Source organism: Scardinius erythrophthalmus (assembly GCF_964197995.2).
Source record: "Scardinius erythrophthalmus genome assembly, chromosome: 4".
In the NCBI taxonomy this organism is placed as follows: Eukaryota; Metazoa; Chordata; class Actinopteri; order Cypriniformes; family Leuciscidae; genus Scardinius; species Scardinius erythrophthalmus.
In genome coordinates, this window is record NC_138224.1 from 3,508,010 (window position 1) to 3,520,747 (window position 12,738).

The 12,738-nt window shown below is 42.9% G+C and overlaps 1 protein-coding gene across 1 annotated transcript; it reads left to right on the forward strand.

The window, feature by feature from the left end:
* The first annotated feature begins 537 nt into the window (after nucleotides 1-537).
* On the forward strand, nucleotides 538-2,664 carry LOC308690074 (sialoadhesin-like). The gene is made up of 3 exons (XM_081364315.1): nucleotides 538-602; nucleotides 751-1,113; nucleotides 1,481-2,664. The coding sequence occupies exons 1-3, from the start codon at nucleotides 554-556 to the stop codon at nucleotides 1,852-1,854; spliced, it is 786 nt and encodes a 261-aa protein (XP_081220441.1). The 5' UTR covers nucleotides 538-553; the 3' UTR covers nucleotides 1,855-2,664.
* The last annotated feature ends 10,074 nt before the right edge of the window (nucleotides 2,665-12,738 follow it).

Consider the following 12,738-nt stretch of genomic DNA (forward strand, 5'->3'; position numbering starts at 1 on the left):
CATTTACACACAACACACTAAAACTTCTGTCGTTTTGAGATTTTCAGTCTTTTTACACTCAGGTTGTAAAACATGTCCAAGATGAAACTGTTTTTAATCTTTCTAAAAATTTATTTCAGTGATTTAGAGTTTTGATTTAGTAGCCTGTATTTTTTCTCATGACATTTATCTCACTCATGAAAAATAGTTTTTGGATTTAGAAAATAATGTGTTTACACCAACAGCTAAAAATTCATATACAAGTTTTAAAAGGAAATAACTGCTAAGTTTATACACTCTTAAAAATAAAGATTCCAATAGAGTGTTTTTTCACACAAGTTTTGACCATAGAAGAACAATCAATGGAAACTTTAAGTGAACACTTTTAAAAATATTGTTTTTTTTTTTTTTTTATGAAGAACCTTTTAATAATCTAAAGAACATTATTTTTTCCCCTATAAAGAAGCTTTTATGTAATGGAAAGATTCAATGGATGTTAAAGGTTCTTCAGTTTATTTTTAAGAGTGTATATGATTGTGTTTGTATTTTCTGTTGTAAGGTGGAGTGAATGTAAATGATGGAAATATCTGTGACGTTCCTCCTCACTGGATGTCTGATTCAAGGTTTCATTCTTATAGATTATTCCTCTGCTGAATTAATATTCTGAAAGCATTTTCATATGACCTTTGTAAGATTAAAGAGCAATAAGTGCAGCAGTTTATTCTGCATGTAAACTCTGTGTGATCAGTTCCTCTTGTCTGTGTGTTTTAGGAGTTTTTTGTGGCTTTAGTATCAGTCTGCCGAAGAGAGTAGAAGCTCTACAAGGATCCTGTGTTTTCATACCCTGCACATTCGATGTTAATCAACAATTTGTAACAGAACTCACTGAATATGTAAAGAGAATATGGTATAAAGACGGAGACTATCCCACTGTAGTGTTTGACTCCAGTAGCCCCGACACTGGATCGTTAAAAGGAGAAATATTTGGCACTCCTACAGAGAAAAACTGCACCACCCGCTTCGATAATGTCCATCAGAGTGATAATGGGTCGTATTATTTCAGACTTGAAAGCAGCGGAGATCTGAAGTATAGCTACACCGGAACTGAATACAAAGTTGAAATTGCTGTCATAAGTGAGTGTCATATTGTTCATGCTGCTTCTATATTAATGTAAGTGTGGCACGGCCATTAGTAACATGATTGTGCGAAGCTTCTGGTGACATTCACTACCAGTTATTAACTTGTACAAAAACAGTCCGTTATGCTGCTTTATATTGCAAACTAGTAATTGTTATCATATTATTTTGATTTATTCTAATAATTTACAAATATGCAGAAGTCTCGCACATTCACAGAAAATGTCTTATGTCTGCGATGCAAAATGAGTTGGATAATGTTACTGGACATAAATAATCAATAAACCTACTACTGTACAGTATGTGCCTTCATTATTGGATATGATAATCCTGTAATGTTTGACTGTATCTCTATGTGTTGTAGAGTCTCCACCCGAACCCACAGTGAGTCTGTTTAAGGATCAGCAGAACGTGACGGAGGTGAAGAACGTGACGGAGGTGATGGAGGGAAGCTCTGTGATTCTGCGCTGCTCGACTAAGATCTTCTGTTCCTCTCCAGCAAATCTCACATGGAGCTCGTCTCCTGAACACCTCCTCAACGAGAGCGTCACACAACAGCAGCGTCAGGAGCAAACTGAGCTCATCTCTGATCTGATCTTCACTGTAACTCACCGTCATCATTTAGCCACTTTCACCTGCACTGTAACACACCAGCTTCAGGAGCAGGTCACAAAACACAAGTCCCGTACGCTACGTGTTCAGTGTAAGACAGGGATTATTTCAATAAATACTGCCTGATCATCTAGAATTAGAGCTGTAAATCATAACAAATTTGCCTGAATGTTTTTCTCCTCCATTAGATGCTCCTAAAAACACATCTGCGCATGTAAATGCATCTGGTTTTGTTCTGGAGGGCCGTTCAGTGACTCTGAGCTGCAGCAGTGATGCAAACCCACCGGTGTTCAACTACACCTGGTACAGAGACACTGAAGAACCACTGAAACCAGTGCAGAGCGGACAGAACCTGACCATCAGCAACACCGACCCGACACACAGCGGACGATACGTCTGTACAGCTCAGAACGAACACGGCGCTCAGAACGCATCAGTGATGCTGGACGTCCAGTGTGAGTATCAAGAGGCTCTTCTAATTTACTCACAGTCATTACTATATAAGACTTCAGATTTCAGACTTAAAAGCTAAAAATTAACCTTAAACTACAGTACAGGTCAAAAGTTTGGAAACATTACTATTTTCTTAAAGCCTGCATTTATTTGATCAAAAATACAGAAAAAAACAGTAATATTGTGAAATATTATTACAACTTAAAACAATAGTTTTCTATTTGAAAAAACTTTAAAAAATAATGTATTCCTGTGATGCAAAGCTGAATTTTCAGCATCATTACTCCAGTCTTCAGTGAAAATAGCCAAAAATACAACGAAGTTCCACAGAAAGTTTTTTTATTACTCCACACTCTCTAATCTCCCGCAAAAACCACAGAAGAAACAACAAGTCTCGCCGACTCACGCGATAATACATTCTTGTAGACTCTCGCGATAATACATTCACTCGCACATGAAGTTAACAATCTCCCTCTCTTCTTTAAAAAAAAAAATGAACAGGTGATTTTGACATATTAAACATCGTCACCAAATACAAAACGATTTTCAGAACACAGTAACATTTAAGTGAGTTTGAGTATTTAAACAAAAAAACTGTACCAAGATAAATGCTCAATAGTCCAGATATTACAGTTTCCATACACCCTCATACAGCGCTTTAAGAAGCATAAGTGAGGAAGCACCTTTCTTCGTCAAACAGTCAGCAAGTTGTGACTTGCCTTCTGACCAGCGCACTTCTTTGATTTTGTAAGCATGTAGGAGCTCTTTGACACCACTTATTTCTAATCTTAGTCTCTTCTCTGTGACCTGTTTTGTAGACTTAAGAGCGTCAAACAGGGAATGGTTATCAGTAACACAAATAAGGGGGAGAGCATTAAGATCAGCTTTACCAGTGGTAAGCTCAGAGTAGAGCATAGCCAAGAACATAGCATTGTCAATACCATCTGACATGGCAAGGGTTTCTGCTGCCAGCGTACTTCTAACCACATGTCTGATTTTCTTAGACTGCCAAAACAGGGGAGAGAATTTTCCTGTTTTTGCCATGAGAGCAATTAAAGCCCCTCCCTGTGTACCTCCATCTGGAAGATTGCCCAGTGAAGCATCACTGAAGACCACCAAACCCAAATCATCACTGTTGCCCAAGTGTTGAACCTTAAGTGTGACCTTCTCTGACTTAAGTTTACGGATCACTTTGTTCACTTCATGTATGGACTGAACAGTAGCATTCTTAATGTTGGCTGCTAAGCTACATGTGTCAAACATTACATCTGGTCTTGTCTGTTTAGCAACCCACAGAATTTGTCCTATTTTGGACCTGAGTTGTTCTCTTTCTTTCTCGTTTAGTGGAGCCTCTCTCTGTACAGCACGTGCTGCTTGTAAGTGAACTGGTTGTAGGTTTTCAATGTAACTGTGCTGATGCACCTGCACTACACCACCCACAGTTGCAATGTCCATCCCCACGTATGAAAAACTGCCATGCTCTTCACGACCCACGTGAAATACAGATTTAAGTACAGGGATGACGTTAGTTACAAAGTGCTCTGAACCTGCCCAAAAAAAATCATCCACATGGCATGCCAGTACTCCTGTCACCTCAGACTGCTCATTCTGCCAATAAAACACTGCAGGATCAACCCGTGACATTTTACCACCACTGTGCAGCATGAGTTCTTTGACCTTGTTGTACCAGTAGAGGGAAGCGTCTGCAAGTCCATACACACATTTCTTTAGTTTCCACAATGCATTGTTCATGCCTGCTTCTGGTGGAGGACGAATGTAAATGTCTCTTGAGAGTTCCATTCCCAGCAAAAAGGCAGACTTAATATCCATAGAATTTACTTTCCACTTGTTTTGACAAATAACAGCTACCAGCAGCCTGAGTGACTCTGATGCACATGTGGGAGAATCTTTTTGTAATTCATGATTATTGACTTCTTCAAATCCTCTCGCCACAAGGCGAGCTTTGGGAACAATACCATTAGAAGTCTCCTTCAACGTACAGACCCATCTAGTAGAAATACATTTCTGACCCCTGTCTGTGACCTCTTCGTAAACATTATTATTTTGCCAGTTTTCAATCTCTTGCTGTTTAGCAGCATCAAAAGAGATGTCTTTGGTAATGAGTACATCAGCATCGGTGTTATCACATTCAGTGAGAAGATCATCAACTTGTGACATGCTAAAGCTTCCTTTTGACCCTCGCTGCCATTTGGTTCAAGATACTGCACATTGTACCAGTTTTTATATTGCCCTTTTGCTTTTCCTGCTCTGCTTAAAACTCTGGCAGTGTGCTTCGTACCATCATCTCTGTTTGTAAACGTCACTGTCTGACCTATTCTCAGTTTGACACCAGTGAAACCCACTGTATTAGTAGCATCACTCTCTGTCTCATTACTTTGTCTCATGTCTTCTCTATCATCTGTTTCTTTGTTTTCAGGGATTTGCACATCTCCATTAACACTCATTTCATCATCTGAATTCTCTGACACATCCGTGTGTATTACATTTTCCTTTTCTTTACTATTTTCAGGAATATCAGGTAGTCCAGGTTTATCCTCATCCTGTGCATTGACTTTATTCAGCCTGGACTGGTGTACTCTGACAAGAATCCCACCATGTCTGATAAACACTACAGAGCCATCCTGACCGATAACTACAGCAGGGCCTTTCCACTCTGTACTGTCTGCTCGTTTGTAGTACACTCTGTCTCCTGTCTCATACTTTTCATCTGTAGGCCTGACCTGCTTTCGTAAAGCTCTTCTTATTCTTTCTGAGCATTCCACCTCTGTGAATGCTCTTCTGGAAGCATGCAATGCTGCTGTCCTACTCTAGTACTCATAGAAGTGCTCTCTAGAGCAGGCAGTTTATCAACCAAAACTGAGGGAAGATTAGGACTGTGACCAAACACAAGCTGGTGTGGACTATAACCATGCACATTGATCATACTGTTTTTGGCCATTAGAGCCCGAGTCTAGAGCAGTCTGCCAGCCACACCCGTTTTCCCTTTTCACCTTCAGGAGGATCTCAGTCAGTGTCATGTTGTGTCTCTCCAGCAGCCCGTTGCTCCAAGGACTGTATCCCTCGGTAGTCGGTAGTCTTCATCTCAGTGTTGAATTTTTCTGCCATCTCTCTCATCTCCTCGTTGTTGAACTCGCCACCGTTGTCTGTGTATATTCGTTTGGGGGCACCATGAACACTTATCCACGAGTGAATGAAGGAGTTGACGATCTCCGAGGCTTTCTTTGTTCTCACAATGTTTCCAGCACTGAAACGTGTGAAGTGGTCGATGATGTGGAGGTACCATACGCCAGGTTCCAGCTCATGTAGATCCATTGCCACCGTCTCATTGTACTCTGAGGCTAAAGGCAAACCAACAGCAGGCCTGGGCTTGGTCCTGCTATATCTTTGACATACCTCACAGTCACGGATGATTTCTTGCAGAATAACTGGACAGTCTTTGTCAGTATTTCCAGAGCTGAGGATGAGCCTCTGCAGCCGGTCTGCAGAGGCGTGGCCAAACTGCTTGTGGAGCTTCAGGAGAACTTTACGCTTCTCTTTTGCAGACATCTCTGCTGTAACGACAAGGATTTCACTTTCATTGGTGTTCGCTTCAGTATTATCATCTCTAATGTCAACACAATAGTGTCCCGAGCTAGTGAGCTCAAGAGGCACTGGTTGCTTGAACATGACAACTCTGTCATTCTCCATGTCTAAAACAGTTCCTGCTCTCTTTAGAGACATTTTGCTCAGCAGTAAAGGAATATCAACAGGAACAACTTCCGTTTCAATGTGACATTTTGTTTGTCCGATCTTAGCAGGAAGCTTCACCTTTCTGTTGGATTGTACCATCTGACCGTCACCAAATCTGAAAGGTCTGCTGCTTGAAGATTCTGTTTGCAGCAGTTTGTTTATTTTGTCACAGTGTCTGGTTTGTGTTTCCCTGGGTCACCACTAGAGGTCCTCTTTCCCCACGGTGTCATTCACTCTTACTACATTTCCCATCATCCTGTTCTGTCACTCATTGTATCATTGCACACAGCTGTTTCCCGTCACCTCATTAGTATCTGTGTATATATACCCTGGTTGTTTCAGTGTTTGTTACGGATTCCTTGTTATTTGTTCACACCACTTCTGAGGTCTGTTTCTGCTAGTTTCTCGTCTGTTTCTTGTTTTGTTATTGTTTTTGGATTGCCTGTTTGGATTTTGACCCCTGCCTGGACTGGATGTATGATTACGGATTTCCCCAATAAATATATTGCAATTGGATCCCCTGTTTCCTGTGTGTGGTATCGTGACAGAAGGAATCCGTCACAATAGGATCCAGCATTATGGGGTTTCGTATCCTTCCCCCCAACACAGAAATGGAGAGGAGGGGAAGATTCCAAAATTTGATGGCCCTACGCCAGCAGGGCCAGACGGTGGGTTGTCTGGCTCAGATGTTTTTTTCCCTTTCCTCTGGCATGAATTACAATGATGCCACACTCAAAGACCTTTTTAATAAGTGTCTTGACGACCCACTGCCGGGGTGGGAGATGAAGGGGCTGGAAATCCTGGACTTTTGGGGATTCACCAGTTACCTTCATCATCGTAGCCAGTGGGATACACCAGTCCCGCCTGTGTCTCCTAACAAGATGGCTGCCATACCCTCGCAGGAGACTGTAACACCCCCAGAGGCGGTCAAGGACGTCACAGCATCCCCAGAGCCGGTGGTCCCGAGTCCAGTGGTCCCAGTTCCGGTGATCCCGAGTCCAGTGGTCCCAGTTCCGGTGGTCCCAGATCCGGTGGTCCCAATTCCGGTGGTTCCGAAACGGAGGAGGAGAAGGAAGACTCCCTCCGTGACTGTTCCGGTGGTCCCTGTTCCGGTGGTCCCTGTTCCGGTGGTCCCTGTTCCGGTGGTCCCTGTTCCGGTGGTCCCGAGTCTGGTGGTCCCGAGTCCGGTGGTTCCGAGTCCGGTGGCTCCTAACACAGAGACCATCCCGGAGGTGACTGCCGTCCCTGACGCACCGCCCAGGCGTCTTGCTCTGCCCGCGCCGCCCAGGCGTCTTGCTCTGCCCGCGCCGCCCAGGCGTCTTGCTCTGCCCGCGCCGCCCAGGCGTCTTGCTCTGCCCGCGCCGCCCAGGCGTCTTGCTCTGCCCGCGCCGCCCAGGCGTCTTGCTCTGCCCACACCGCCCAGGCGTCCTGCTCTGCCGACCCCGCCCGAGCTGCTCGCACTGCCTGCGCCAACCCAGCGATCCATCCCGTCTGCCCAGCCAGAGACTGTTCACGTCACGTCTGCTCAGCCTGCAGAGCCTGTGTCCCCGGACAAGATGGCCGCCGTCGCGCCTGAGCCTGAGCCGGTGGTGTCTGTTCCTGAGCCTGAGCCGGTGGTGTCTGTTCCTGAGCCTGAGCCGGTGGTGTCTGTTCCTGTTCCTGAGCCTGAGCCGGTGGCGTCTGTTTCTGAGCATGAGCCGGTGGCGTCTGTTCCTGAGCCTGAGCCGGTGGTGCCAGTTCCAGTGCCAGTTCCAGTGGTGCCAGTTCCAGTGCCTGAGCCGGTGGTGCCAGTTCCAGTCCCTGAGCTGTTGGTGCCAGTTTCAGTGCCAGTTCCGGTGGTGCCAGTTCCAGTTCCTGAGTCGGTGGTGCCAGTTCCAGTTCCTGAGTCGGTGGTGCCAGTTCCAGTTCCTGAGTCGGTGGTGCCAGTTCCAGTTCCTGAGCCGGTGGTGTCTGTTCCTGAGCCGGTGGTGTCTGAGCCGGTGGTGTCTGTTCCTGGGCCGGTGGTATCTGAACCGGTGGTGTCTGTTCCTGAGCCATTGGTGTCTGTTCCTGAGCCGGTGGTGTCTGTTCCTGAGCCGGTGCCGGTGGTATCTGTTCCTGAGCCGGTGGTGTCTGAGCCGGTGGTGTCTGTTCCTGAGCCAGTGCCTGTTCCCTGGCCGCCCGAGGGGTCGTCTCCGCCCTGGCCGCCCGAGGGAGAGTCTCCGCCCTGGCCGCCTGATGGACTGTCGTTTCAGCCCTGGCCGCCTGCACGACCTGCTCCGCCCTGGTCACTCGAGGGAAAGTCCGCTTCGCCCTGGCCGCACGATGGGTCGTCTGCTTCACCCTGGTCGCCCGATGGACTGTCGTCTCTGCCTTGGCCGCCAGATGGACTGTCGTCTCTGCCCTGGCCGCCAGATGAACTGTCACTCCCTGTCCCCATTTCCCTCCACATCCCTCCCCCTGATCCTCCACCAGTCCACCTCCCGCCTGGACTCTTGTGTTGTGTATTGTGTCTTGGAGCGTCTGGTAGCCGCTCCGTAGAAGGGGGGTTATGTCACAGTGTCTGGTTTGTGTTTCCCTGGGTCACCACTAGAGGTCCTCTTTCCCCACGGTGTCATTCACTCTTACTACATTTCCCATCATCCTGTTCTGTCACTCATTGTATCATTGCACACAGCTGTTTCCCGTCACCTCATTAGTATCTGTGTATATATACCCTGGTTGTTTCAGTGTTTGTTACGGATTCCTTGTTATTTGTTCACACCACTTCTGAGGTCTGTTTCTGCTAGTTTCTCGTCTGTTTCTTGTTTTGTTATTGTTTTTGGATTGCCTGTTTGGATTTTGACCCCTGCCTGGACTGGATGTATGATTACGGATTTCCCCAATAAATATATTGCAATTGGATCCCCTGTTTCCTGTGTGTGGTATCGTGACATATTTGGCTTTGGCTCAGGTCTTTCATGTAACTATCCAGCCACTTCTCACCACAAACTGTACGTGTGCATGCAGTGTCAATGATAGCTGATCCCAGTGATTCAGTTAGAAAGATCTCAGAGTCCGTCATGACTTTTGTAAATAGTGTAATGTTACACTCTTCCACATCTTCTGCTAGCTTTACTTCATTTCTCCGATGAGGACAGTCTTTGGCCCAATGGTACGTGCTCTGACAAATGACGCATTTTGTTCTCTTACCATATTTGTCGAGTGGGTTTGTACCTTGCTGTGGCTGCCGCTGTCTGCTCTGTGACGGGCCGCTGTTCCATCTGAATTTGCCCGATGGCCTCTGCTCCGTGAAAAACGCTGCATCTTGAGTCTCGCTGCCGCCGCTTGCTCCACTGGTTTTTCCTCCGAAAATCCGCTTCAGCGCTGACTTCATGGATGCAAATGTCAGATCCGTGCACGCTGTAAGTGCTAGCTGCCTAATCTTCTCCTCGAGACAGGCCGTGTCCAGGAGTTTAAACGCTAACACAGCGTCAGGCAGGGTCATGTTGTATTTCTTCATGCGGTTGTATCTTTGCTCAAAGTCTATGATGTAGTCCGTCATGGACACCGCACTGTCTTTGGAAATCGAGTCGAAATGAGAGTATGCTTCATAAGCGCGGTCTTTTTCTTCTCTCAAGAATATCTAACTTCATTTTTCCAGCACTCGTATGGTCGAGCTTCATCAAGCTTAGGCGGTACTCTGTAGTTGGAAACCATCCTCTGCTACCATTGAAAATAGCCAAAAATACAACGAAGTTCCACAGAAAGTTTTTTTATTACTCCACACTCTCTAATCTCCCGCAAAAACCACAGAAGAAACAACAAGTCTCGCCGACTCACGCGATAATACATTCTTGTAGACTCTCGCGATAATACATTCACTCGCACATGAAGTTAACATTCAGTGTCACATGTGACATCCAGTCTATCACATGATCCTTTAGAAATCATTCTAATATGATGATTTATTATGAGTGTTGGAAACAGTTCTGCTGCCTAATATATTTATATGAATAGAAGGTTAAAAAGAACTGCATTTATTCAAAATAAAAAAAATATTTTCTAATAATATAAATCTTTACTATCACTTTTTTTTATCAATTTAACACATCCTTACTGAATAAAAGTATTGATTTATTTAAAAAAAGAAAGAAAAAAAATTACTGACCAGTCGTGTATATTGTTGTTACAAAAGATTTCTATTTTTAAAAAATTTGCTTTTTTTTTTTTACTTTTTATTCATCAAAGTATCCTAAAAAAGTATCACAGGTTATGAAAAAAATATTAGGCAGCAGAACTGTTTCCAACTTTGATAATGAATCATCATATTAGAATGATTTCTAAAGGATTATGTGATAGACTGGAGTAATGATCCTGAAAATTCAGCTTTGCATCACCAAAATAAATGATAATTTAAAGTATAATAAATTGAAAACCAATTATTTTAAATTGTAATAATATATCACAATATTACATTTTTTTCTGTATTTTTGTTCAAATAAATGCAGGCTTGATGAGCAAAAGAAACTTCTTTCAAAAACATTAGAAATAGTAATGTGTCCAAACTTTTGACCTGTACTCTATATAAATTAAACTAGGGCTGTGAAAAGATTAATCGCGATAAATTGCATCCAAAATAAAAGTTTGTGTTTAAATAATATATGTGTGTGTACTGTGTATGATTAAATTTGTATATATAAATACACACACATGCATGTATATATTTAAGAAAAACTGTTATTTATATATATAAAAAAATATATATTTATATATAATATAAATTATATATAAATATACAGTATATGTATGCAAATATTTCTTAAATATATACATGCATGTGTGTGTATTTATATATACAAAATAATTATACCAAGTACAAACACATACATTATGTAAACACAAACTTTTATTTTGGATGCGATTAATCGCGATTAATCTTTTCACAGCCCTAAATTAAACATTTAGGTTTAACAAAATGTTAAATATGGAATAATAATATTGATGTTTTTATAATTTTCATGTAATAAATCCTTTTTAAAACCAGCATGGCCAACACAACATGACATAAATGCTGTGAATGTAATTGTCACAAACTGCTCCGAGACCCGAAGGTTGAGATCCAAATGCAGCTTTATTTGAAGCGCAATCCAGAATCGCAATCAGCACAAGCAGGGGTCAAACACAGGAAGGCAGTCCAAACAAACAAACAAACAAACAAACAAACAAACAAACAAACAAACAGGCAGGAGTCAGAGGCAAAAGAGTAATCCAGGGAACAGGCAAGAAATCCAAAAACCAAGAGACATTAAACCAGGGAAACCACTCGGAAATGCAGTGCAACAACATACAAAACTTCGCAGTGAGTGAAGGGGTGAACCAGGCTTATATGGGGTGAACTAAAAAAGAAGATGAGATACAGGTGAATGTGATAATGAGTGCTGATGAGTCCAGGCAGAGAATGATGGGAGATGTGGTCTGTGAGTGAACGTGAGAGTCTGATGTGGAGTGCCCTCTGGTGGTTCTCAAGGGCACTCCAGCTGGTGACCGTTATAGTAATACAGTAACTGCATAACACGATCTAGATTGCATTTGGATGCAATGAAAGTGCATTGTTTATGGACATACAATAAACATGGATTGACAGGAAAAAGATGCAATTTCACCATAAAATCATTATGTGATATATACTTTGTTTCACAGTCACAATATGACTTTCAGCACTGATGCTGATTTTTTGTCTGATCATCTAGAATTAGTGCTGTAAATCATAATGTAATTGTTTGATTGATTTTATCTTCCTTCAGATGAACATGTACATCTGTGTCTGTAAACGCAGCTGGTTTTGTAGGAGGGCCGTTCAGTGACTCTGAGCTGCAGAAGTGACTACGCTTACATGTGCACCAATAATGCGATTATTTCTAATAATCAGACTAGGTCTTAAACACAGTAAGATGTTTACATGACACGAGCAGATCTTTTCACTCACAGTTTACATGCAATTTTTTATTATTCTGATTATTCACTAATAAGTATGGTTATAACACACTCAGATAGGCATACAGTATGAATGTTTTAATCTACTCATATCAAATTCATAATAAATTTTTAAGGAGGTACTAGATATTATTCTGTGCCATGATGTATACTGCATTGCCGGTGTTTCGCCGAATTCTGTGACCCACCAAATTCTGTGACCCTAGTAGGCACTGTATTGTGCTAATCCAACCTACTATCTCAACCCTACCATCACTACAGCGCCTACTAGAGTCACAGAATTCGGCACTACACCGGGTTTGCCTACACTGCCGTCGCGTTCGTCTGGATGAAGATACGGAGCAGAGACTGCGCAGCGAGTTGTGTTGACAGTTTAGTGATTTGGAGAAGAAAAAACTTCAGAAAATATCACGGAGTTCATTCATGATGTTGTGTGAACAACACACGGCATCCGTGTAGAACCGAGCACTGAGATTAAGGTGTTTAAATTCATGTTTATTGCGTTTAATGCAAATATGGTTACTACGATTATAAGCTTAATCGTATTAGTTTCATCAAAGTATTGCATTTACATGAGGTAAAGTTTAATCGCAATATTGCCAAAATCCCATTATAATCGCATTATGAGGGTGCATGTAAACGTACTCAGTGATGCAAACCCACCGGTGCTCAACTACACCTGGTACAGAGACACTGAAGAACCACTGAAACCAGTGCAGAGCGGACAGAACCTGACCATCAGCAACACCGACCCGACACACAGCGGACGATACGTCTGTACAGCTCAGAATCACAATATATATATATATATATTGGACTCGAGTATTTATACCACAATATAGTGTATTTATA

Excerpts from the sequence above, each read along its gene's own strand:
- LOC308690074 (XM_081364315.1), top strand. The coding sequence starts at position 554 with ATGATGGAAATATCTGTGACGTTCCTCCTCACTGGATGTCTGATTCAA. Across the intron at positions 603-750 it reads CACTGGATGTCTGATTCAAG|GAGTTTTTTGTGGCTTTAGT; the intron begins GTTTCATTCTTA and ends TGTGTGTTTTAG. Across the intron at positions 1,114-1,480 it reads AGTTGAAATTGCTGTCATAA|AGTCTCCACCCGAACCCACA; the intron begins GTGAGTGTCATA and ends TATGTGTTGTAG.